At 40.0% G+C, this 26,106-nt stretch overlaps 1 protein-coding gene across 7 annotated transcripts in view; it reads right to left on the minus strand.

The window, feature by feature from the left end:
• Window positions 1–809: 809 nt before the first annotated feature.
• The window catches only part of rasal2 (RAS protein activator like 2), a 65,555-nt gene continuing 40,258 nt past the window's right edge, over window positions 810–26,106 (minus strand). For 4 of the 7 annotated variants that reach the window (XM_056742904.1, XM_056742900.1, XM_056742905.1 and 1 more), the window contains 15 exons: window positions 17,816–17,925; window positions 14,584–14,696; window positions 11,051–11,204; window positions 10,495–10,593; window positions 9,838–10,392; window positions 9,515–9,659; window positions 9,279–9,423; window positions 8,963–9,199; window positions 8,198–8,399; window positions 6,945–7,144; window positions 5,669–6,617; window positions 5,444–5,575; window positions 4,256–4,458; window positions 3,964–4,051; window positions 810–2,018 (listed from right to left, as the gene is read on the minus strand). In XM_056742904.1, the coding sequence (XP_056598882.1) occupies window positions 1,851–2,018; window positions 3,964–4,051; window positions 4,256–4,458; window positions 5,444–5,575; window positions 5,669–6,617; window positions 6,945–7,144; window positions 8,198–8,399; window positions 8,963–9,199; window positions 9,279–9,423; window positions 9,515–9,659; window positions 9,838–10,392; window positions 10,495–10,593; window positions 11,051–11,204; window positions 14,584–14,696; window positions 17,816–17,925 (3,500 nt within the window). In that variant the 3' untranslated portion in view covers window positions 810–1,850. The remainder of the gene's footprint in view (window positions 2,019–3,963; window positions 4,052–4,255; window positions 4,459–5,443; window positions 5,576–5,668; window positions 6,618–6,944; window positions 7,145–8,197; window positions 8,400–8,962; window positions 9,200–9,278; window positions 9,424–9,514; window positions 9,660–9,837; window positions 10,393–10,494; window positions 10,594–11,050; window positions 11,205–14,583; window positions 14,697–17,815; window positions 17,926–26,106) is intronic. The other 3 variants (XM_056742903.1, XM_056742901.1, XM_056742902.1) reach the window with 3 other exon arrangements.

Genomic DNA, 26,106 nt, shown 5'->3' on the forward strand with positions numbered 1-26,106 from the left:
TTGTTAAACATCACAGAATGAAGATTTGATCCAGATAAAAACCTAGATTGGGTTGTGTGATCTTATCCAAATTCACAATCCATTGTATGCATTTGAGCATTTTTAAGATTGATCCAATCCTATAGCCAAGAGGTTTTCATATAAAATGTTCCATCATGTTTACCATTAATCATTTATTTGAGCAGTGTTTTAAAAAGCAAATATTTATTTTAGAACTTAATAATTACAAATAGCTTTGTGTTCGGTTTATTTTGTTGAAGTGGATGTTACGCTAAAATGTTTTTTGTTTGATGGCGATAATAATCTGATTTTATTTTATTTAATTATTTTAATGATCTTTATTCCATTTTCAAGTTAAATGGAATACAATTGTTTTTAAAATTCATTTTGAAACAACACCAAAAAGTAAAAAATTAAAGCTAAAATAGCCGTTTAAAAGCACAAGCGTTTTTATGTACTGTATACATTTCTTTGTATTGTTTTTTACTATAAGCTTTTCATGAAATAAGAGTTTAATTATATTCCTGCAGGTGGCGCTCTTAAAATTCACAAAAAACTTTTTCTATCAATAAAAACATTAATGCACTATAAAGTATTTTGTTGAAACAAACAAACCTAAAGTTACTTCCACAAATCGAATTTACTCTCTAAGTTTACTTACTGGCCGTTTATTGTATCAGTTGACATCCAAAGATGATGTATTTATTTACACATTATGTAAATCAATTTTGAATTGTCTTCCATAATAGTGATCGCCAAGGCAGTGTAAGAATCAAAGTTTCAGTTTCAGACCACACATGACAACATGATCGATGAGGCCACAATCGATTTTATTCAATGCTTCTGAATGTGTCTGAACTTTGCAAATATATCATCGGAACAGCAAACATTGTGGAGACCTTGATGCTCATATGAACAGAGTGAGAAAACGACAACTTTTAACAGAAGTAGCTGACAAACGATAGAGGATGTGAAGGAGGGCAGTGAGGCTGTCTAGAACAAGAGAGGGCAGTGAGACAGAGATCGGTGATATCACAGCAATCTGGTCTGATACATAAAACAGAAATGTTGAGTTAAAGTGACAGTCCTCTAGATGATACAGCAAATATCCAAATACAAAGAATCTGTTCATTCAATGTAAAACTTCAATACATCAACCCACTGCTTTGTTCTGCTGTCTTATTTTGTGTATTATTAAAGACCATGTCGTACTTTCTTGAATATTATGCTGGGGGTCCTTTGTAACTAAACTGTGGCTGCTTTAGTCTTTTTAGTTAAAAGTCAGTCATTTCAGCCATAACCACCTTTTACAAGATGATAACATAAAATAATAAAAAAATATAGAAAAAGTGTGTTAGAAAACTGAGTGCATAAACTTGCCTTTCAATCTCATGTCTTTGCCTGTCAGGTTCTGCTACTCGAGGACATTTACAACTATGACCAACGATACCTATGTGCTTTTCTTCATAGTTTCTTTTAAAACATTTCTATTTATGATATGTACATCTCCTTCATATATCTTAGGCAATAGTTAAAAATCTTTTTGTAATCTTAAATCTGCATTTAAGCGTAAATCAGTATTAAAAAAAAAAAAAACACAAACTCACTGACGCGGAACTCTGCGCTCAACTCTCAAAACACTCCTCTCAGCAGTAGCATTTCTGTACATAACCAAACATTACATAACGTGTATATACATTAATAACCAAACATTTCTTGCAATTGCATGTATACAGTAGTCAGTCAATTTAGCCTCCAGCTACGTATGTGATCTGGGTGCCCGGTCCATCTCGAAGCGGACCAATCAGAGTCAGTGATCCGTCCTGGAGCATCACGTTCATGATCACCAATCAGCAACTGCTGTTCTTGAACTCTCCATTTTCAGTGATGGACAGTTTTGTAGGGTTGGTGGGCGACAGGCCGTTGCGGAGGTTGTGCATGCTGTAGCGCTCTTTAACCTGAGTGAGGGCACTCATGAGTCGAGAGTTAGCTGCATCCAGGGAGCTGATCCTCTTCTCCTGCAAGAGACAGAGACATCAACTTTTGCAGACAAAGTTCAACGCAAGAGGTGTTAGTGGATCTTTATAAGAAAAGAAGAAAAAAATAAAAGTATACAGGTATGTACATATTCCCCAGTATGTAGTCTATCTTCATTTCAATACGAAGATAATGAATAACAGATGACATGAATGGCACCCATTGTGCCAGTCTCACAGTAGTCAAGCAAGTAAATCATAATGGGTGCTATAAAAAGAAGAGCAAGTTTGAGGAAAGGAAAAAAGCTAGTAAACGGTAACTGAAACCCAGCACAAAAGTTATAGCAAGACCTTTATAAAAAGTGGAATCTGTGTCCGCACACCTACCAGGGAGCTGGGAGTGAGGCAGCATGAGAAATGAACAAGTGACCAGGCAAAAAAATGAAGAGGAAAGGGTCAAAAGCAGCCAAAAGCTACAGCAGAGCTCACAGATACCAGGTACTGAATCTGCTAGGAGCGCTCCCTATCAACACACATTCCTCAAACAGCACTTTAACGTGCTTTTTAATCTTTGTAAAAAGAAGGCACAAATGCTCACTAATCCCGAAAAGAACTTCGAAAATATTATCAAACAGGCCTAATGCTGTGGTCATACTGGACTTTCAGAAGACAACATTTTATGCAGAGCCCTGTGTATAGGGGTATCAACCAGAAAAAAAGTTGATAAAAACATTGAGTTCATTATATTTACACACCATGTATTCCGAAGTATTTGCACAGTCATTGCTGTTTTCGTTTTTTTAAAGCTGTGTTGCACAAAAAATTATATTTTGTGATTTTATTTTTTAGCATTTCCTCCAAGGGAAGGTCATGCTGTGGTCACATGACACAAATTGCACGTCAGAGTTGATCAAACTTGACCTTTGGAATTGCGTTTCAGGTCTAATGCATTCCCATACGTATGAATGGAAGTTGATGGAACGAAGTCTTGTGTGACTGTGGCATAAAAGTTCTTATGCAAGCATATATAGACTGTAGTAAGTATCAAAACATAGCAAATGTGCATATCACAATTTTGTGTAATGAAATTAACAAATAATATATGTTGGTTATAAACATTTTAGTCTTCAAATATTCTGTAATCAAATAGAAATTGATTTATGAACTAAGCACTACCATATTGCGTTATTGCATATTTTTCTTCTAAATCATGCAGCCATTATATGGTTAACAGTCTAGTTTCTGCACCACTAGTTGTCCCAAATGGAGATGCAAAATTGTGTTGTTTTATAAATGTATAAATCTTAGTTCATGTTAAGTTTAGCCTTAAATCTGTATCATTAGTTAATGCACACCGAACTAATATAAATGTATTGACATTATGCTGAAAACGATGTTGTTCACTGTTAGTTTATGTTAGTCATTGCATTTACTAACATGAACAAATGCAACCTTATTGTAAGTATTTATAATATTTGTGTTCCTTTACATGACCTGGGTCCCTTTTTTACTCTTCATCTATAGAAATTTTTGTATTTTGTTTATATGACAGCCTTAATTTACAATCTCTATCTTTGTTGTTCTGTCTGTCATAACGGCTTCGAGGACTGAGTGTTGCGCAGGTACAGGCCAGGCATGGGTGTTGGATTGGGGTGCGGTTACACAAGCCTAGCTGCTCTGCAGGAGCTTGTACTTGCCTGCTGGTATTACCTCAGTTCCATTAGAGACCTGGAATTCAGTAGGACACAGTGACAATGAGCCAGTCAGCAGCCTGTTTGCTTTAATACCATCTGAGCTTTAGCAGGGAGTACATGGCATACCACTGTTCAGCACACTCAGGGCCTTACCTCATACACAAATAAACAATTCACGGTCCAAAGTAGATCCTCAAACAAATGTATACAGGTATGACATGGCTACTACAGAAGTACACACACATATAGCAGCCGGCATTGAACAGGTTGGTTAGTTCGGTTATCTACCATACCTGTGCATCAATGATCTTCTGTTTGGCGTCGATGACCGCCTGCATTTCTGCATGATCTCTCTTCAATTCCTCCTCCACTGCCATCAGCCTATCAACAGACGGATATAGATGGTCAGATTTCATATGGTTTTACAATGAGAACTGAATTAGGCAAACAATACAGCAGGTTTTACAATTTGCGATATTACTTAAAAACTAAATAATGATTTTGATTCATTTATTGATAATTATGTTGCAAATTGTAATACACTTAAGTAATCTACATAGTAGAAGTTTTTGATCACACTCCTACCTGCAGATAATACTCTTCATCTGACTGTCTTTCTCTTCCTGTTGTCTCCGCAGACGGTCTTCGCTGTCTTCCAGTCGGGTCTTGTATTCCATAAGCAGCTTCTGCATCTGCTGTTCCTGTGCCAGCAGTCGTCTCTCATACTCCTCCAGTCGCCGACTAGATGCCCGCAGACGCTCCTTTAGCTTTGAGATCTCCTGTTCATACTGAGGTGAAAAGCAGAACATATAAAACCTCTCACAGAGTATGTGAGATTGATCTATACATGCAAAAGTTTTATAACACTTCCTCACTAACTTATTCATATTTTTTTGCAAAGGTAACTATGACAATGAGGTTTTATTTGATTTGAGCATCTTTAACGTTTACTAAAGTGTTCTAAAACTTGACTGGTCGGATACATAAAGCCTAATATATACGTATATATATATATCTATGTGTGTGTGCTTATTATCTGTTATCACTGTTAATACGTAAAACATACAATAGACTGTCGTTCAAGCGATAATCTTTACAGTAATCATTGTTAATATTCAGTTTTTGACTTTGTGATATTTTTGACATTCTGATCATTTGATTCTTACCCCATTTAGATATTTGATTTTCTGATATATTTTATGTCTTATAAGTTTGCATGGTTTGTACAGCTAATGCACTTGTTGTTTTATAATACCCTATACTATATATTTCATACAAAATCATTTTTTTTTGCCTGTGTTTCACTTCCCTGTATTTCCTGTAGATTTGATCTGATACAATGCACATCACTTGCATTGTAAATGCAGGTGTAAAAATCAACAGCCGATTCACCCATACTCCGTGTGCAGTGCGCACGTGGTGCATATTTTTTCAAGTTCCCATGTTAACGGATGAGATCATTCACACAGCACACGGATGCATATGATCTATCCATCAACCACTCAATGATGAAAATAGCGCGTTTCATGAACCCTTTTAAAAATGTATGTTTCGATTAATCGGAAATACTCATTGTCACCCATTGTTGACTGAATCACACAGAAGACGCGGACCGCTAACCCACTAGAACGTAGTATGTGTGGAAGCACAATGACGCAAGATTGATCTGTACTACATACGTGTTGCTCTACGCACCGCATACCCACTGCACACTGAGTATGTATGAATCAGGCGAAGGCTAGAATCGTAATTATTGTTTGTCTCTTTGTGTACCTTTTCTATGTGTTTGGCATCATCCTTGCTTGGACCTCCCTCTTCTTCATCCTCAAACTGTCCATTATTCAAGACCCAAGCTGCCGTTCTCTCCACTGGGGACATGGTGACAGATTCCACAGGGGACTGAACCTGAGCAATGCCAAACACACAAAAAAATGTTTGTGGGCTTAAACGATTCCTGCAAATTGAAACTTAGCTTCCAAGAATGAACTTCCTCTTTACCTGTTTGTTGCCTCGCCCTCCAGGTACTGAGCTGTCTTTAGAGCACGTGGACTGTTGTTTAGACCTCTCGTCGCTCTGCTGCATGGGTTCGGTGTTGATACTGCTGCTACTGCGGAGGGAGGTGCTGTGAGGGAGAGACCTAGGTGTTTTTACTCCTGCGTTACCCGCCACAAGCCCCACTGCTCGACTCTGCTGCTCCACCTTCACGATATGCGCTGTGCCCGTGCAACTCTGCCTCGGCACCGCCACCACCTGAGCTCCCGAGTGCGAGTCGACCAGGGGTGGGTGCCAGCGGGCTGTGGGAGGAGGAGTCTCCTGCCCTTGGATGGTTTTGCGGCTTAGCTCCTCCTCCACGCTGCTGGACGAGGGCATCCTAGCCCTGGGTGTGGCTCCCCGTGCGCCTGACGTGCTGGGGCTTCCGCTGCGAGAGCTGGCCGTGCTCAGGTTCTCCGAGCTAGAGTCCGGCTGCAGGGACTGGACGGAGTGCATAGACTGGGTCGAGTGCGTGGACTGCGCATGCAGGTTGCTGAGGTGGTAAACGGGGTTCTGGAAAGACAGCGGCTGTAAGCTGCGCTGTTGACTGAGGGAGGGGGGGAGCGGACGGCGCACCTGGGGAGCGCTCTGTGGCAAGTTGTCCTTGAGCTGTGGGACTTTTGGATAGACAGGGGGCTGGTGATGATGTGGAGGAGGAGGGAGAGGGCCGATGGAGGCCTGAGAGCCCACCCGCCCTAACCTTGGTGGGGCTGGACCTGGATGGCCCTGTGCAAGGTAAGAGTCCTGGAGGTCCATTAAAGATACACTGCGTCCGTTTGGAAGAGGAATGTCTCTCTCCTCTTTGTCAGAAAAGCTCATGCTGTGTGTAGAAGATTGCTGACCCAATAAAGGATGCTTCCCTCGGGCTAAGGCCTCCATGTGCTCCTGAACAGGGGATCTGATGCTTCTCATTTCACTGTGGAATGAAAAAATGCTATCAAAACGCTGAAATCACACAGACTTTCAAGTGTATATTTAATAGCGTAATGGGTCTCCAGTGTAACTTGCTACAATGTAACTTGTAGATACATTAGTGGTAAAAAAAATGTATTTACTTGTTGATTTTTGTGATTTAATGCAAAAAAAAATGCAGGAGTGAGTTTTAAGCACATCTTGTTTTGACCACTATCAAAATTACAAATTCAGTCAATAAATATTTTTGAGTGAATCCTCCCCTCTTATTTCTTACAGGCAAAAGTAAAACAATGGAATATAATAAAACATTTCTAAAGGTTCGTCCTACCTGTCTGCTGGGTCTTCGAATATTCTCTGCAGTCCTGAGGACACACTTCCACTAATGTCATGTGCAGAGCTGTGGTCCTGGAACCGCCTGAGGTGCTGCTGAAGGGGGGCGGGGCTGGACAGCGAGCGGGTGATATCGCCAAGGATACGCGGCAGGGGCCCCAGTTTGGCCACCGTCGCCTGCAGGAAGGAATTGTCACCCTGGGTTGGCGCGTTACCATGGTTACCACATTACGGACCACAGAGGGCAACCGCACACAGCCCGAGAGTTTGAGGGTGCAGATGGCAGATTGGTGGGTTGGCAGGAGGATTGGATTTTGGTTGGTCGAATAGAAGGCACCATAATGCATTGGTGGTAGGACAGCGTAACCATGGAGACACAGTGTGTCGTACAGGAAAGGGTGGAATGGATAGTGGCATGGGTAAACAGAGGAGAAAACAAAAGGAAAAGTCAAATTGGGGATAAATGAAAGAAAACCAAACACATGCTTCTACAAACGACGAAAGCCATTCCAAAACAACAAACGAAAAATAAACAAGTCCAACTCAGGGCATGCATCAAAGTCAAATGACAACAGAAGGTTATGTCTGGGACTAGTTAAAAGAAAGGCTGTGATGAAACGAAAATGTTATGCGGGGAGGTTTTACTTGCAGTCAAAACAAAACCATGCTGCAGACTCAACAGTTCAGCAAGAGTTAGAGGGCAGGGCATGTGGAAATGTGTGAATGTGCCAATGTCATCCAACAAACTGCTACCATTTCAACAGAGTTAAAACGTACACGGACGTTAACCTTGAAAACAACTTTAAGCAATGATGTCATAACACTGCAAACAAACGCAAAGCCTTTTTGGTCACACACTGTTTAACAGAAATGCAGTCGGATTGGCGATTACACTTAAGTGTAAGCTGCAACCTCACATTGTTTAGTGGAGACAAAAGCATTACTGACATTTAGCACACAGCTCCACATGAGACATTTGTGCGGTATGAAACGTGCTTGATTTTAAAGTGGCCTTGGCGTTCCTTACAAACACAAAGACCTTTGGTTTACATTACATCTGTGTGCTCATTTTTCCCTAAGAAACCTACAGAGTTGAATTTTCTTCTATTTAAAAGTGTATACAATCTCCAGCTTTAAATAGACTAAACCTCATGCTCTTGTAGATGCAGACTTTAGGCAGTAGCATGTTTGAAATGAGGTATTGTTGCAGTGAAATCAATTGGAATGAGTCAAAGAGAGGGATTTCAGTACCTTGTCTAGCTGAGACGCCACTTCCCATAATAGCGAGTGGAGGACAGACAGCTCGCGGCCCAGGTCGATGTAGCCCTCAAATCCTGGGGTGTTGGAGATGGTCTCGAGGTTGGAGATCTCCATAAGGAAACGGGTCATACCGGCCCACTCGTGCTCCAAAAAGTCGTTCATGAAGGCCATGTACTCCTCTTTGTTCCCGAATCTGATTTAACAGAGAATGAGATATGCATGAGAAACTGTACAGACGTTTAAACGCAAGTTTCTAAATATTTATGCCAGTTTTTAGCATCAAACTGAATATAAGAATAATTTTTGGTCATTAAAAAAAAACTACAAATAATGACCTAAGCATTAATATTTATAATTCATGGTTAGGTTAATATTATCTTTGTTAAAGGTGCAATCCTTTTTGGAATCAATCAATTACTTTTTTTTTGTTTAACAGAGACATACCAGATTGCAGCTTTAACATATTAAATATATTATATTCATTTAGAAACATCACAATCTACATTTAGTCTCATGACATAAATTAACAATTTATCATGCTTGGGTGTTATTGTAAGTACATGAATAAAAATGTGCTAATTAAATTATTTTCCAAAAGAAAAATATGCAACACAATAAATGACATAAGTAAACATCTTCAGTACTAATAAAGGAACAGAAAATAAAACTGCCGAAAACTTCACGTTAATGCAGATATTTATGTGTTTGTAATGCACTACGTTGTTCAAATGAACATTATATCAAGCCCTGCCATACTTAGCAAAGTTAGCGAGGTTCTGGATGACTTTGGCGATGAGGGTGAGGGTTCTTGAGGTGCGGTCGTCGGGGTATTCCTGCATGAGACTGAAGAGCGATGGAGACATGATGGCAGGACACAGGAAGCGCAGGAAGAGAGACGCGCTGATCAGACGCTGACTGATGTCCTGCTTTCCTCGAGCGTGACACTGCTGCTTCCACGAGGCGAACACCTCTTTCAGTTCCCGAGGAAACACGCTGAGCAGAGCGCAGTGGTAAGTTAGCATGGAACTAATGCAATTGGATGATGTGCGTGGAGCGCTTGGAGTGTATTTACCAGTAAGAGTTGATGATCTTGCAGAAGGCAAGCTCACAGCACATCTTCAGGTTACTCTGGTGTTCCGGCAGCTCAGTGTTAGTGCACTTAGCAGGGTCCACCTCGCAGTTTTCATCTGACTCGTACAGTGCTTTAATAAACTCTCCTAAAAAAACAGAGCGCATGAGTATGGTCTTAGTGGTGGGTTAATGCACTAATGCAAACTTCAAGTCATATCACGACATGATTTAACATACCTAATGCATCATGAAGGTACTTCTGTCCCACCAGTTTGAGGTATTCTTCTATGGCTTTGGTGGCTAGCGTGTTCTCCCGAAATATGAGCACCTCATGATCCGCACAACGATCCACCTCTGATATCACCAGATCCGTCAGGAAATCCTAACAAAATCGTTGTTTGGTCAGGCAGTAAGTAACACTCAAGAATTTAGCCATAACACTAAACAAATATTGAAGAAAGCCACTGGCAAATGCACTGACGCATGCAAGCATACATCAATGATTTAAGGACAGCTCCATAAAGTGCATAAGGTTTATTTGAGGCAAACCGGCATTGTACCTTTGCCCTCCCTGTGCTCTGTAATATGTGCACCAGCGCGCTGGCCATCTCCTCTTTGTTCTTGACGCTGATGACGGGCTCAAGCACCGAGCACAGCATGGTGTAGTTATTGGTCACAAACTCCGCAAACTCCTTATACTGCTCCATGGGCAGGATAGAGATGGTCTGAAAGCGAGACTTGATGCGAATGGATGGACCTCCGCCTTTGCTTTTGCTGGTGGTGGGGGTGCTGACCGGATACCACTTCTCCACAAACTGCCGTCCCATCACCCCTGGCACAGGGATGTTCACCAGGCCCACGTAGTTGTTCTTGTCTTTCTTCTTCTTCTTGTCCACATCACGGTATATGTGCACAGTGATGCTTTTGACGGCAGGAAGGCCCGAAAACTCAAAGTGTTCCCCCCAGAACAGGCAGTCGGAGCGGATTTTGCTGGTGGTGCGGGCATACAGCATGTCGTCCAGACACAGCTCGCAGAAATACCGTTTCTTCGGCGGCAGGTCTTTGGCCTCGATGATCCACAGGCGAAGGACGTTTTCGGCCCGCCGACAGTTGTCCTGGTGACGGGATGGCATCGGTTAAGCATTGCGGCATTGTAAATTAAACACGAAAGAGAATATGTCTTCAAAACAGAGAAAAATGACACGTCTGACAGTCACCTTATTGGGCTGCACGGTTCTTTTGAGGTTCTCCATCCATTTGTCCCGTTCGGCTGCAGATGAACAGCTGAAGCACTTACTTCCACCCGAGTACGCCACCTGCATGAGGAGAAATTCAGCACATTTAGTAATAAGAAAATGTCTGCCACTTTAACAAATAAAATTGCATTATTGTCAACAATATGTTTTTTATTTACTGCACATAATACAGTTTATTGACAGCATTTTTTTGCGATTTGATTCAAAGCTGTTACAATAAATACAGAAAAAAGTTTAAATAAACATAAAATTAGGAAATATACAGAATACTTAAAATGCATGGTGGTATTAATAATTTTGTAATCTTTTGTATATAACCGACAATTGGTCATGTTTTTTAGGAGATTTATTATTAGACAATACATTTATTTATTATTAAATATGTTTATTATTAGATAATAAATACTAAATAACACGATAAAATGACCAAATATCAGTGGATACATCGGTCTGGAAGACTACATTGCATTTTCTCAAAAGTTCTCTAACACGGAAGTGTAATAAATAGAAATTGTACCTCGAAGCAAAAGTCCTGTCCCAGAATGCTGCTGTGTAGTGGTTTAATATAGATGTCCTCCTCCATGCTTAGATCCAGAGATTCAACAGCGCTGCCCGGATTCAGCAAAGACTCATGGGAACTTGACTCCTTCAATTTGGGCAGGCCTCTCGACCTACAGCGACATGTGCACAAAACAGCAAACATTTACAGACTCACTTTAACTCAATTACTCACGAATCACACGTCACTGGATGAGCCAGATCTGTGTCATTTTGTAATAATTACATCCTCCTCTCCTACTGCAATATTTTATTCTCCTTCACTTCTGGGTACACAATGTCATCACATTTGAGATACAGACCAGAACCATGACTAAAACGAATCTTTTAGCGGAGGCTATTAAAGAAAGCCATTTAATTTGCACATGATTCTGTCCTGCTATGAACCCAAGGCTGAGAAAAGAGACGATTATAGAGCGCGACCACAGGGAGGCAGTCAAATGTAGGAAAGAATGAACAAAAACAGTCAAACCAGCGTTTTCTTATCTACAAACCCAACACTCACTAACACTACTTAAGTTAAGCCAATGCAGTTTTTTAACATGCAAAAATACACTCCAGTATGTCATTGTTTGCAGAAAGACACTTTATACCTACGAAAAACAACTAAAGATCCACTTGAAGGAGTATCCCAGGAGCATATCTGACAACAAACGACGGTTTAAGGTGTTTCACTTCATTCTCGATTCCAGGGATGCTCAGCTAATGCTCAGGTGAGGCTGAAGCAGATACCAGGAAACTGTAACTAACTGATAAACAAGAAAGTGGGCCGGCCAATCCAAAGTCCCTGTGAGAACGTTACCATGGGGACCGCCCTACGTGGAGCGCGGGATGAGTTGACTACACAAACATCTCACACCTGCCCTCCTGCACAACATCCGCACAATGACGTTTCTCACGTGGTCAGACCCTTTTTTTTACAAACGTAAATGCCGCAACGTGCTACTTAACGTTTTAAAGCAAACACTTAATTCCTAAGACACATTTTTATAGTTCTGTCTAGACGGGGTGTGTGCGTCATATGAATGTCTCATTGCACAAACGCAATCAACCTGCATGAAGTTTTAAATCTGTTGGTGAGCCGGTTGGTCGGGAACATCCAGAGGCTGAAAGACATTCAGAAATTGGCTGTTTGAATCTTTTGAAACATGTTTGGGTACTTTAAGCCACTTAGTAATTTCCTGAAACAACACAACAAACCTATACAGTGATATAATCTGCTCCTGAAACCAAACCCAAAGGTTGAACCTGAACCCAACCTTAAACTCGACTTCTGTCTTTAAACCTCCCAATCTAAAAATATTCTCTACACAGTTTAACTTTCAAAGTATAACTCTCTATAGCATATGAGCTAGATGGATCAATGACAATGAGTGTTTTACAGCAGACTGATGTTAAGATAGACCGCAGTCTCAAAGCACTTTTCAATATCAGTATGTAATGCAATTATATAGAAAGCCTTAACAGAACAAGAAAAAGAAAGAGAGTCTAATATAGATACCAGTTAAAATAAAAAAATGAAAATCACTAAAGATGGTGTTGAGTCAATTGATCGTTTGTTGAAATATGTGTCTGTTGAAAGGAAGGACACCACACCATGTGTATCCATTCATCTGATCATCCACGATGTAGTCACTGTGACTCCTGGCAGAAAATGTTCAATATGTTTCACCTGTACTGACTGTATGTAAGCATCTAGTATCCAGACAAAGCTCTCTCACAAAACCCCAGACACCTGACCCCACGACTTGGACTGCAGAGGCACATACAAGCTCTGAACATTCGATGGTTACAACTCCACCATGAATGCTGGACCAGTCTTTCATTCAAACACAAAACGAGACGTAATTATACTACATCACAGGTCAATTACTTCAAAGTCCCTAATGGGCTATTTACACTCTTAAAGTTCAAATGTGTTCTCAGTTTCTACAGCTTGACATTTAAGCCAAGAATGCTCAAAAGCGAGGTTTGGTTATTTGGTTAAGTTCATTCATTTATAAGGAAGGACACATTAAGAATAAGTGAGGGTAAAAGAAGAGAGAATTATGGTTTTCACTGACTCTTCATCTTCCACATCATCTGTGACATATACACGAGCAATGTCACACAAGTCATCCTCATCCACCAACACGAGCAGAAGGGTGAAAACGCAACTCATGCTTCATAATCACTGAGAACAAGACCTAATAATTCACATTTAATTCAGACCTGTGAGACATTTATTGTGTACTAATAAAACCAGTGACTTTCCCTTAAGCCATTAACACCCCCACTTTATCTTTATAATAACAGAATATTAAGCGCTTGCACACCCAGCTGCAGTATTGCATGGAACTCAATCAAAAGTAAACCCAACAAAGAAAAACATCTGTGTGAATCCGTCCGTTTTAATGATTTTTCATTGGGGCAGATAGTGCTGTCCTCTAGGGGGCAGTAAAAAGCAATGTAGTGTATCAAAATATTATTTTCAGGTTTTTCCAAGTAGCAGCCCTCCGTTGGAGATCTGCACACACTGGATAATCTCTCAACTGACTTCATGACGTCACAGCTGGGATGCTCTAGTAGAGTTATAAAGGAGTTCCACTGCTTGCTGGGAACTTGTTGGCTGCTTTGACCACAAAACTAATGAAGCACAAGCATTTCTCATGATCAGAGAAAACCTTTTTTAGTCAAGTGTGGGGTATATATCACCACCAAAGGTTTGCCAATAATAATATTATTGTGGTAACTACAGAATTTGCCTATCAGTCACAAAGTGCTATCAGTCACAGTCATCATAATTATTATTTATTCATTGTGTTTTCTCTCTGTTTTGGTTAATAAATCCCAATGAAAATATGAGTGTAGGGAGATGTTCTGTTACCATTGTTGGTCACTGTAATGTAGTAGCTTCTTACAGGACTGACAGCAGGAACAGTTCTGCCAGAGAACCGTCAGACTGTCTGAACCATTAAACATTTCTTTTAAAATCGAGCCCATGTTGTGCCAGGTCCCAGCGCAGCATATTTCCCGAGAGCTGCTCTTAATAAGAAGCTGAATTTAAAAGAAAGCTGGAGCAGACATGCGTAACAAGACCAAACACCTCTCCAAACAATGTGACGGGGCTGATCACTAAACAACTGACAAAACTCAACATTATAAACTATATATGAGTCAGAGTCCTTCAAACAAATCCATTCAGCCTGTGTAATTCAGCGTCATTATGTAACAAAATAGCTTTGAACCGATACTCTGAAAAGCAAATAATACCTTTAGATGTTATCTAAATTGAATGCAAACATTTTTAAATTTTCGTTAAATAATAACTTCAGTTGGGAATCCAGAGCACCAACCTCAGATTTGCATTATATGGAAACAATCTCCCTTTGTAATTCAAAGAAAGAGAACAATACGGTCTTTGAGGATGAGAAAATGACAGATATTTTATTATACGGTGAACTTTTCCCTCTGGTTTGCCTTCAGCCCGTCTAACAAAACAGCAAAACTCACCTGTCATGGTCCGTAGGCCGTAGTGATGGGAGTCTAAAACTTGTGTTGCGGTCAAGTTTCGTCTGACTCTTCGTCCTTTTGATGGATCCTTTCAGTCGTTTACTTATAAAGCCCTACAAGTAACAAAAACAAAGTCAGGTGCGTATCTTTAAGAAAGTGCTGTACTGAGACGGGTTGAGTGTGAGCGTTGCTGTGCCCGTGTGACTCATGCTTACTCATGAGTTAATGTCTGCGGCCACCGCTGTATGTGACTTTCAAGTGATCATCAATTATACACGGAGCCCACTAACTCAAAGACCCCGAGAACATATCACCGAGAAAGCACCACTGTCACTATAATTTCACAAAGCCTCCTGTGACCTTTCAGAAGCAAGCTGCTAAAATAAAATCCAATCGACCATTACAACAGGCATCTCTCTATCTTGGTGGTAAAAACGCACACGCACAGACTAATAAAAGGTGCTTGAATAGTTCAACATGTGAGCGTAACCATGAACGCTTGCTAGATGTCTTAAAGGAAAACAAAATATTAATAAGTAACCAATAAGTCAAAGTTCAAACAGACACCTGCTGATATATATAAACATGAGTAATAATTGGCTCCGGGTCACTATGAGCAGTTTTTACGAGGGTGTTATTTCAGTAAAGCATTCAGCGCAAGCTTATTAATTCAGAACCAATGTGAGAGTTACAAGTTGGTTCTAGCCATCAGGAGGTGCAGCTCAATAAGTTATCAATACAAAATCATAATAAAGAAAAAGCAACACTAGACACATTCTGAGTATCATCTAGTATAAGGGGGTAAATTACGAGTCATAATGTGGCTCATCCAATCAGATTACAAAACGGACCACATACACTAGATGTACATCTGTGTGATTTTATATAAAAAAGCATATAAAATAAATCTAGGATTTCAAGAGCATTTTGATTATATAAAAAATAAATTTAAGTGTAATACTTGCTCAGTAATTTGTCCTTTTTTGTGGTACAAATATCTAAAAATATCTGAAATCAAGATATATGGCAATGCCTTACAATAGCGTTGTATTTGTTAATTTTAATAAGTGCATTAACTAACAATGAGCAATATAGTTTTCAGCATTTTTCAATCTTAATGTTAGTTAGAGTTTTACTGTTCTTCATCTCAGTTAATTTTGCATTAACGAATGATAACAGAAACATGTATAATTAAAGCGGAAATAAAGAAACTAAGATTAATAAATGCTGTAACAGTATTGTTCATAGTTAGTTTATGTTAGCTAATGCATTATTAAAAAATAATTGTTAAGAAATACAACCTTATGGTGCTACCAGATACAGTTTCACAAGTAACGTTACCTATAAGTAATTATCTAAGAAAATGTAAAAATTTAATTTGTTTCTGGCTAAAGCAAACAAAATGACCTATCAATGGGGTAAGAAAAATAACCTTTAAATTTTACCTCTTTATTAAGTACTTTTTGTTATTTGTACCTCAAAACAAGACAAAACATACCTAGTCAAAAGTTTATATTAATTTATTAGATATTAATATATAACAATTTGGTATGTTTTCATCCCTATTCAGCTTTGTATTGTGATTCAAACATAATAAATTATCTGGATACGTTTTAATATAACTCAATTTACAGTTAAAAACGATAAGGAAGATCTGGAACATGGCCATATGGAATAAGGCTTTACTGAGAGTGCCTTTACTATCAAACACCAACATAAAATTGTCTGTCTAAAAAGGAGGGCAGGAAAAGTTAGTGGTTTCTTGCCCCGTTCAGATCGGTCATAGTCTAATAAGTAGGTGGCCATTCACTACTAAAAGGTCCATTAAGAGAGAAGGCAGACAGTGAGAAAGCTTGTGATAAATGAGTCAATCGGGACCTGATCCTCGGCAGATGGATGATGTGAGGAAGCTTTACCTTCAATAACAGACACAGCCCAAATGACACAGTGATGAAGCACTGCATGATGAAAATGTGTTTGTACTGGACATTGTAATGTTCAATTTTAAAACTATATGCATTACTCCTGTCCCTAGCTGCTGTAACAGCTTTCATATTTCTGGGAAGACTTTTCACTATGTTGGAATGTGACTGTGGATTTGTTCCCATTTAAACACAAACAGCACAGAGGTCAGGGGTCTGGCTCTTTCTCACCAGTCCAATTCATCCCAAAGATGTTTCCGTAGGCTTCTCGTGTTTGCTTGGTTCAGGCAATTCAAGCACTTCCATACGAAAGTAAATACTCGCTGGACCTCGCTCTGGGCACTGGGACATTGTCATACTCGAATAGAAGAATGCTCCCCAATATATATTATAATATATCGTTGTATGATGTGTCTCTCCTGCAATTATCGGAACTGAGAAACTTGCAGTTTAAATCATTTAATGACAGCTTTACCTTTACATTCAGGCTCCAAATGAGTCTATTCATATATTATGTGCTGCCCACTAATCTCAATTCACCTGTCAAACAACACTTTCATGTTCCTGACACGAAAATTTTAAAACACATCTGAAAGTATTTTATCTATGTGAACCAAATCAGATTATTATGTCTCAATTCTCAGACAAAGTGACAATTATGTACAATTCATCCAGCACTAAAAAGCTCGGGATATAAATATCCGCCTTGGCCCACTTCCTAGCCTCGGTTAAAAATATCTTCAAACATTTTCTAATGCTTCTCGGAGGCAAAGATTGTTCCCCAGAATGTGTGTTTTTACAATAGGTGTATTGTCATTAGTTCATTGCTCAACTAAATGTTCTCGATTGAAAACATTCGGCCAATGTTACTGTCGTAGAGTGCAAATGGTTGATGTTAACACTGACTGACAGACAGAAGACTGATTGTATGGAGGCTCGCACACAGAAACTGTCCTGAAATAAGAAAGACCATTAGTGTCAGACGATAAATGGAGGACGAGGACACTTCACTAGTCAGGGGCTCAGGAGGGTAATTAAAGTGGGGCAGGAGGAATTCTGCTCTATTTCCACATCACAGCAGCATAATGTGTGCAGATGATGGACGAGGTGGCCAGCAATTTAGACACTAACTAACCAAAGACAGCAAACCAAAGGCTAACATCTTTCAATAGACGTGTAGATGTTTTCGAAATACTATTGTAGCAAAGCCATCTGAAGGACAAAAAGTGCTGGCACAAGAGATCAGGAGGATATTTCTAAGGCTGTGATGAGCTGTTGTAATGTAGATGTGTGTGTCTGCAGAAACTCACAGGCACTTTGAAGGGTGAGGAGTTAGGATTATCCATAGAGATGTTCTTCTCCGAGCTGCCCAGGCCCGATATGCTCCTCCGCCTGGGCGAGCGCTCCGCAGATGCTTCTGCTGTGAGAGGAGAAAGAAGATCTTAACAGAAGTCTTAAGAGACTATAGGACATCTGTAGATGTTGTAAAAGGCACAATATTAATCAAAGAACAACAGATATAAAAACATTGAGTTGGAGAGCAGTCAGCTGTGGATCACTTGGAGAAGTTTCCTGCAGTCATCATACATCATTTAACACCATTACTGAATTTTTGTCTGACAAGGACGGCTTATTATGAATTTTAAACTATTGCTGACTAGCTAAAAGGGGAATTTTATAAATATTTACAATACATCACAACAATTGTGTAATACAGGTGCTGATCCTAATGTGGTTCTATAATCTTTATGTATAGTTAACACAAAGGTGTTTTGCTTTAACAATTGCAATTGCATTGTGTTAAACAGACAAAAAAACAGTAATTCTTTAGCTTAACTAATTGTTTACATTTTAAATTAACATGTTTCAATCAAGTAGATGAAAATAATATTTGAAGCTTGTTCAATTTACATAAATAAATCAAGTTTTTTTTATACGTCTTTTATCAAAAGGATGAAACGGGGGAAATTTGTTCAAGTTTAATACTCTTTTATGTTTGTATATGTTTTAGTTGTTTAAATTTACTCAATTCAGTTCAGTTCATCATAAATCAAGTATTTGAGTAGTGATAACATATTTCCGTTGTGTGGAACCACCGTCCATAATTAAATTAAATTATATTTTTTTCAGTGTACAAAGTATTCAATTAATAATTATTTAATAATAAAACGAATATTTAAGAGCCAAACAGTATTCATGTGTGTTCCCGTCGCTCACTTTAACCAATGTCATGAGTTCGATTCCCATTGTTAAAAAAGCCTTTGTTTTTGCCAAATGCATTAATGTCAATGTTAATTCTAGAGTCTGTGCCATGGCAAAAGAACCAGAGAAAGACATCGGTCAGACAAATGACAAAATGTCTGTCCATGAAAATTAATATCCATATAACGTATGGCAATTTCAGCATCTGGGGGAAAGCTGAATGGGGCCAGTGTCCAGCCGAATATACTGTAATAATATGTCATTACGTGACAGTTAGTCATTTTTATGGCTGAAAGCTGAGGCATATGCAGGTAATCAGTCTCTATCTCTTACAGACACACATGTCTGGTATATTATCTCCGTGAGGCCAGTCCATAGGCGTAATGATTTTTATACTTTAAAAACTGTATATTTTCTCCCCTAAACCAACAGATCATAGAAAGCTTTTTGAAAAATATTATTCTGAATGATCTATAAGGTTTTTGCCCGTGGGGACGGGACACGAGTCCCAATGAGTTGGGGTCAGGTTATGTACCCACCGGGATTTAAAATCAAGGCCACACATACACACACTCAACACATATTAATATCCAGTAGAAGAGAAAGTTTGTATACCGTTTAAAACATTTGGATTATTAGACTTCATCATTAGACTTCATTAAATAGGCCAACAAGATAATATTAATTAATAATAATAATATACGTATCTGAGCGTTAACCTAGTGGTTAGTGCTCCAGACACGTATACATGAGCTGTTGGCTCACAGGGACCCGGGTTTGAGTCTGACCCGGTTCATGTCCCGATTCCACACCCCGTCTCCTAGCCTCATGTTCCTGTCCTCCTCCCCTGTCCTATGGTTAAAGTAACCCCCCCCCCCACAGTAGGTCTCTGACTGATACAGACAAACCTTAAATGGAGTCCTGGGTTCAATATAGCCACCTGGTCTCTGTAAATCAATGCTTTCAATAATGATGCCCAGCGGGTTGCTAACAGTACATCAAGCCTGCACATACACACACACACAGCTAAAGTGCCAGTCAGACAAGCTTACAAGAGCGATTTCACCCAAAGCGTTCACCGAGTCCTCTTAATAAACCGTTCTTCTGCCATTAATCGCTCACTCTTCCTGCCACTTCCACATATGGACACCCTGTGGCTTTAGCATGAAAACATTCTTAACAGTTCAAATGAAAGATTCATCATGTTCCTTTCAAAACCAAGTTTATTTTGAATCTCTCGGACCTACTTATTCCACAATTGGCCGAATCCCTGCGCTGATGTGTGTCAAGGATGCAACAGGACGTAACCTACATCCTCACAGCTTCCCAGAGAAGTTGTGCTGAGATGCAGATCACCCCGTGAAGGTTTAATCCACCCACCGGGTAATAAAAAGTCAATCCATCTCTGTGGCAGAACTGACGCCGCTCTGAATCAAGGAGCACAGCTGAAATTGACCAAGAGGTCTTTGGCCGAGACGCTGCTTTTGGTTTCAGGTTCCAGGGCTCAGTGGACAGACACAATAGGGATTGTAAAGGGTCAGTTGGAGGCCCAGCCCTGCTTTAGTGGGATCAGCTCCTTCAATCCAAAATAACTGGACTTTATGTATATGCAACATCTATGCAACGTACACACTTCCAGCATCCGTACATCACCGCATCACTTTTAAACTCTTCACGTTCGCACCTGGCTCATCTCCAGATGACCATTGATTAGCGGCTTAATTTAGCACCCCAACCTCTTTTTGCAGCCCTAGTTGAGTTCTGTGCGCTCCGTTCTATAAACTCAAGGAAGGTGAGTCTGCAGATATATTCATGTTCACACTTAAAATCATACTATTTGGCATACAAACACTGACTGCATTGTGAGGACAAATATTGTGATTCTTTACTGAAAAGCAGGTCACTTGTAAGACCCCCTGAAATCTCACCGTGCTTACGATTAAATTGCGAATTTATGCAAGCGTTACCGAAAAACATCAGTGACATCTCACATTTTCTCCTCTGTGGCCATAGCTGAGCTTCCAAGATGCCTGTCGTATCGCTTCAGCTCCTCGGACGGGGGAGCAAACTCTCACACACACATCACACACTCTCGCGAAGTTGGTGTGTGTTTGTGCGATCCCTCTGCAGTGCTGAAATTGATAGATAGGAGCGATCCCTATGACTAAGCATAGCGGTATTTAGGAACAACTAGCCGACATCACTCTTGAACACACACAGAGAGAAGTTTTAAAGCCCTTTACCAGCGCATTCAACCTAAATTCAGTCATTATGGATTTCTTAAATGATTTTTTTGTCTGTGAGACAGGTGAACAACTTAACCACATTATATTACAGCATATTAGATTAAGAGAGAGCAACGGAGGATACCTCTATCACAGCTGTTGCCCATCACCTGCTGAATACAGATCCAGTCAACATTGGACGGGCTAAAGAGTGACCATCACCCTCATCCAATGAGCAGTGGCGCTTGCCCTTTAATTGCCCATCACTCTCAGAAAGATCCCAGCGCATTGATAAACTGCAGCCTCTTCATTGTCCCCCCGTGGGTCGCTGCAACATCCCGCGGACCGTACTGGCACCCGGAGTGTCTCTATCCGTCCTTAAACACAGTAGTGTTCTCTGCCGAAGCTCACTCTCCTCGTCCTGACTTTATCAGTTTGTGCACTTCTCTTTTTTGCACGCCAGCGGAAGGGATTTTACCGCATTTACTCAATCAATTGCTGTAACCTCACTCCTCTGTTCCTCTCAGCAGAACTGCAAGCACTTCCCATCCCTCTCTCTCTGTCTTTCTCGTCCACCCCCTCCCCCTCTCGACGCATCTGGCTCGCTCTGCCTGCTGCAGCCTCGCGCAGGAGCATGCGAGCGTGCACATTAGGTAAAATGAAGAGATCCTCCTCTCTTCAAGACTTTTGTTTTGGTGTTTCATGTGGGACACGACTCTGGGGGCTTTCGCTCTGTGTCTGTCAATGCACATCGGTGGAGTGAATACCAAGTCCTATAGATTTTGCCCAAATGACAGAATGTACATTTGGGGAAAGTAATCTTTTAATAACAACTCAACCGAAACGAAGGTCCGGCCAGTAAGAGAACTTGGCCTGTTCTCACAAATGCCATACCTGTTGGGATCTCTTGACTGCCAGAATGCATAGGCCTGAGAAAAGGGCTAAAAAAAGTACTCTGTCTACAACCATGCTTCTTAGGCCACCTGGTTATGGAAATGCTAATGCATGCAAATTGAGAAAGCCCTAGGCCACAAAGTTGTATGGATGTTTGGATGCCAAGCCATCCAAAAAGAAAAAGGGCAGTGTGGACAAACCAGCTATTTTCAGTGACGAAACTTTCATTTCGTTTCCATAAATCACAGCGATCATACGTCTGCTAAAATCGTCCCCTCTGCAGCCATTAGTCCATCCATCTTCTCACTCCTCGCATCCCAAGGTCACATTGTCTCTGGCTGTCCTCTGTCCCCTGGTGTTGGAGTCGACAGGTCTCGCTGTCAGCCCCTCTGTGAGGCCGGCGCAGCATCTCTCTTACTCTCTCTCCCAACCTCCAGGCTGCGACTGCCCCTGAAAATCCACTTACTGCATTGATTTGGCCTAGCCCTCCTTCAAATCAATACAGTGCTGGAGATAACAGAGGGGTTAAAATGAACACAGCCAGACCTAAAACAAGGGCCCGGGATGTAATTAGAAGTGATGCGGGTGCTCAGTGCCCGGACGATGGAAAGTTAGGGGGATGGGCGAGAAAGGGCGGTCCCTAGTTAGCGCAACCCCACCGTATTGGCTTTTATTGCCTGCTCAAACAGGCAATCAATCTGTGGTAAAATGCCATTTGCAAGGGTGTAAATGAATCAATACCAATTTAACTTAAGATAAAAAACTGTGATTTTGCCTCAAGGCTTTATCTATAGCCACAACGCCGAAAACATTACTCACAATTAGTCACGGGATGGATGAAAAGATCATCATTACATACAGTGATAGTGTAGATGAGACTTAGAAAGGGGACCAGTATACTCGCTAAGAAATGTAACTGTTTACCTCTGTTTAACAAGCACATGTTCATGCGTAGCACTAACATTATGTGACAAAAAATGTTTTAAGCTGCAATTCATAACTTTTTTGTTTCAAAATAAGCAAACTATTTCATAAATAATTGCTCAAAACGCTCTTCAATAACCCCAATTTGCAACGGTAAACGTAATAAAGATTTCCTAACATTATTTTATAGTGTCCAATGCTATACATTACCACACCTTACTTGCCATAGTAACAACAATAAATTATGCTTAATTACATACCCAAAGCGAACCCCTAATTCTAACTCTTAAGTTAACTCTATAACACAATTTCGTAAGCACCCTAAATTAAATTTAATTCAATTTAGTAGTTTATTATTTAGTATATTATATCAACGTAATAAGGACACTTTAAAATAAAGTTAAAGTTGAGTTGTTGGATACGATTTCGCTGAAAATGTCAGTTTGATGTCTTTCAACTTGTAAGGTTAACCAATGTAAGGTTAAGTATGTAAATAAACTGCAATTTCACCTTTCAAACAAAGGTGGTGCTAGAGAGACAAATGTTACAGATATCACCTTTAGTTATAGACAGTTTCAAAGCAACAACATAAAAAAACATTACTGCACTTGCACGCATTTGTAGACTGACTTTAACTTCCGCAACATATTCACAAATAATAGAGTGCCTTTAGATTATTTCTGATAACAAGCGAAAGAAACTGAGAAGAACCATTTCTTGGCTAAACTTGCCTAAATTTTGAATTTGAATCCCATACAGTATCTTTAAATACGACAAAGAGAGAGGGATTAGGGATAGACCATTAGGTAAATTTGGCCCGATAACGATAACCGATATCTTTAACATTGGAAGTCGATAACCGATAGAATGGCCCATATACAGTATCTAAATATTAATATAAAATTCCCTAAGACTGAAATAAAAGCCCAAAAGTGGACAACTGCTTTTATCTGAAAACATTGACTGCAGAAAATAGGTAACCATTAGTTCGCTTTATTTCCTGAAAATCATGTACCAAGCCTACTTTACACTAGTTAAAGATTCTTTAACCTTCAAACTTTTCTGGTAAGATTTGTATTTAATAAACAAATATTAGATGTTCTTCCAAACCAAGCCGGAAAAATGTTCTTAATAGCCACAACTCAAACAGGTCTCAAGACAGAAGGAATTCGGACGGTAGTCTGATTCAAACAATATGCTTTTGTTCCTATAATTTACACATTCCTAAATACTGTATCTACATACTATACCTACATCAACAATGTTTTGCTAATATCAGTAAATGAATTATCAGGATAGAAAAACAGTACTGTACTGGATTTTAACTTTGAGCAGCGTGCATGTGACGTAGTTTAACCAGAGGAAATAATTTATGATTTATTGGCTATAACATATCGGCCTAAATTGTATTATTGGTCGATACTGATTACAAGAAAAATGAACATTTATCGGCCGATACCATTATAGGCTGATCATTTATCGTGCATCCCTGATTAACATAAAACAAAATTCAACAAATTGTTTAAATAATACAATTATTTTACAATAAAATAATAATATGAATTAATAGTAACATAGATAAACATAGATAACATGACAAGGCCTGAAATCCTCATCAAAACACTCCCTCAATACAACATGCCTTAACTGTATATAAATCATAAAAAGGCAAAAGAATGCTTCCATAATGTTCTCCATGCCATCACAGTAACGATGTTAATGATACCTGATATAAAATGTACATTAAAAATTCATGTTTAATGGAACAGCGGGGCAACAGTGAAGCTTCACATCTTTGCCACATGCAGCTGCAGCATTTTTCTGCATCATAATGCTTAGAGAGGGTGAGCGGCATGAAAATCCTCTAAACTAAAGCCTCCAAAAAACTCAGTGAGAGTTTAGTCAGCAAGTGGAAATGGACACTGCGATGGGTCGGATTTACTTTGAAATACTTCTTAGTGTTTTTGTCTTTTACCTGCGATATCCAAGAGCCTTTTGTATGGGGTATATTTCAATTTATTGCTGGGTTTCAGATACTTCAACGTTCTATTCTAGTAGCGCTAAACCGCACGATTGATGGAGCTATGGCGCGCTGCAGGACTCCAGGAGAGTTTGCTGACTAAGGGGGCAGATTTCCTCTCGCTTTGCCTTGCCAGTAACCACAACCATGAAGTTGGTACACCTTAAGCCACATTATTGGCCTAATGAAATGGTGCAAACAGAAGCACACAGCAATATCTATTCTCTCGCTTTTTAAAGATTGGGTAACCTGACAATCTCATATTAATCTTGAGTGCCTATACAGTAGAGTAGTATCGCACACGTCGTACCTTGGAAGAGCATTTAGTTTGATCAAATTTATAAAAGAGAGATACAGCTGTACGATTATTTCCGGAAAAACACGAGCTGCCAGAGGTGGGACTAGTGGGGAGAGTGGGATGGAACTTCAGCACGAGCAAGCATCGCATTAATCTCTTCGTGTTTTGAACATTATGCACGTACATGACGATTGCCAACAAAACACAGACCTATGACTTAGTTTGACTTACTGCGTGCAGTTCATGTCCGGCATTTTTTTTAGCACTTGGACCACGCCATCTATCAGTTTCAAACGTTCTCCAAATCCACTGTTTCATCCACCGTTTATATAACATCCATCACTGAAATACCGTGAACAAACAGACACACCTAAACTTCACTATCGCAAGAGTAACGAGATGCAGTGCAGCCCATCTTGACGCAGCGCAGATAAGCTTGGTGGTAAGTGGTTCTCGCTCGTCGGTGGGCTCGTGGGTGGGCTCTTTTGCCTTCACCTTGCTTTTGGCTAATAAAAGGAATACGATCCCTGTGACGACAGAAGGATCCAGAAATAGATAAAACTTTCCGAAACAAGTGGGAGAGCTGGGGGAGTGTATCAAGTATAGAAATACTACGTCATACGTCCAACTCGTTTTGAACAAGTTGACCATGTTAAGCATGAGAAGCCAGCACGTTTAACAGTGTAAAGAAGTCAGAATGCATGACATCGCATGCTGGCTCCGATTTAAAGACACTGTTTACCTTTCCACATGATCTGGGTGATTCCGAATCTCAGGAATGTAGTGATGTCACATCGCCCGAGCTGTGAAACGCGAGACTCTCAGGACATCTTTACCATTCTTAAACTCAGAAGACAGGTGTGGTACACTACGTTAAGAGCCTTGCAAGTCACAGTGCTCCTTTTGTTTTACTTTACGACACCGGCGGATCTAAAGGTCAAACAGGTTTGGCCAAAAACACATGGAAACCTGCAGACAGGTATGTCAGGTTTAATATCAGAAATAAACAAAACAGGGGTCTCACCATGTGTCCGCACA

The sequence above is a fragment of the Triplophysa dalaica genome, chromosome 3, assembly GCF_015846415.1.
Source record: "Triplophysa dalaica isolate WHDGS20190420 chromosome 3, ASM1584641v1, whole genome shotgun sequence".
Lineage (NCBI taxonomy): Eukaryota > Metazoa > Chordata > Actinopteri > Cypriniformes > Nemacheilidae > Triplophysa > Triplophysa dalaica.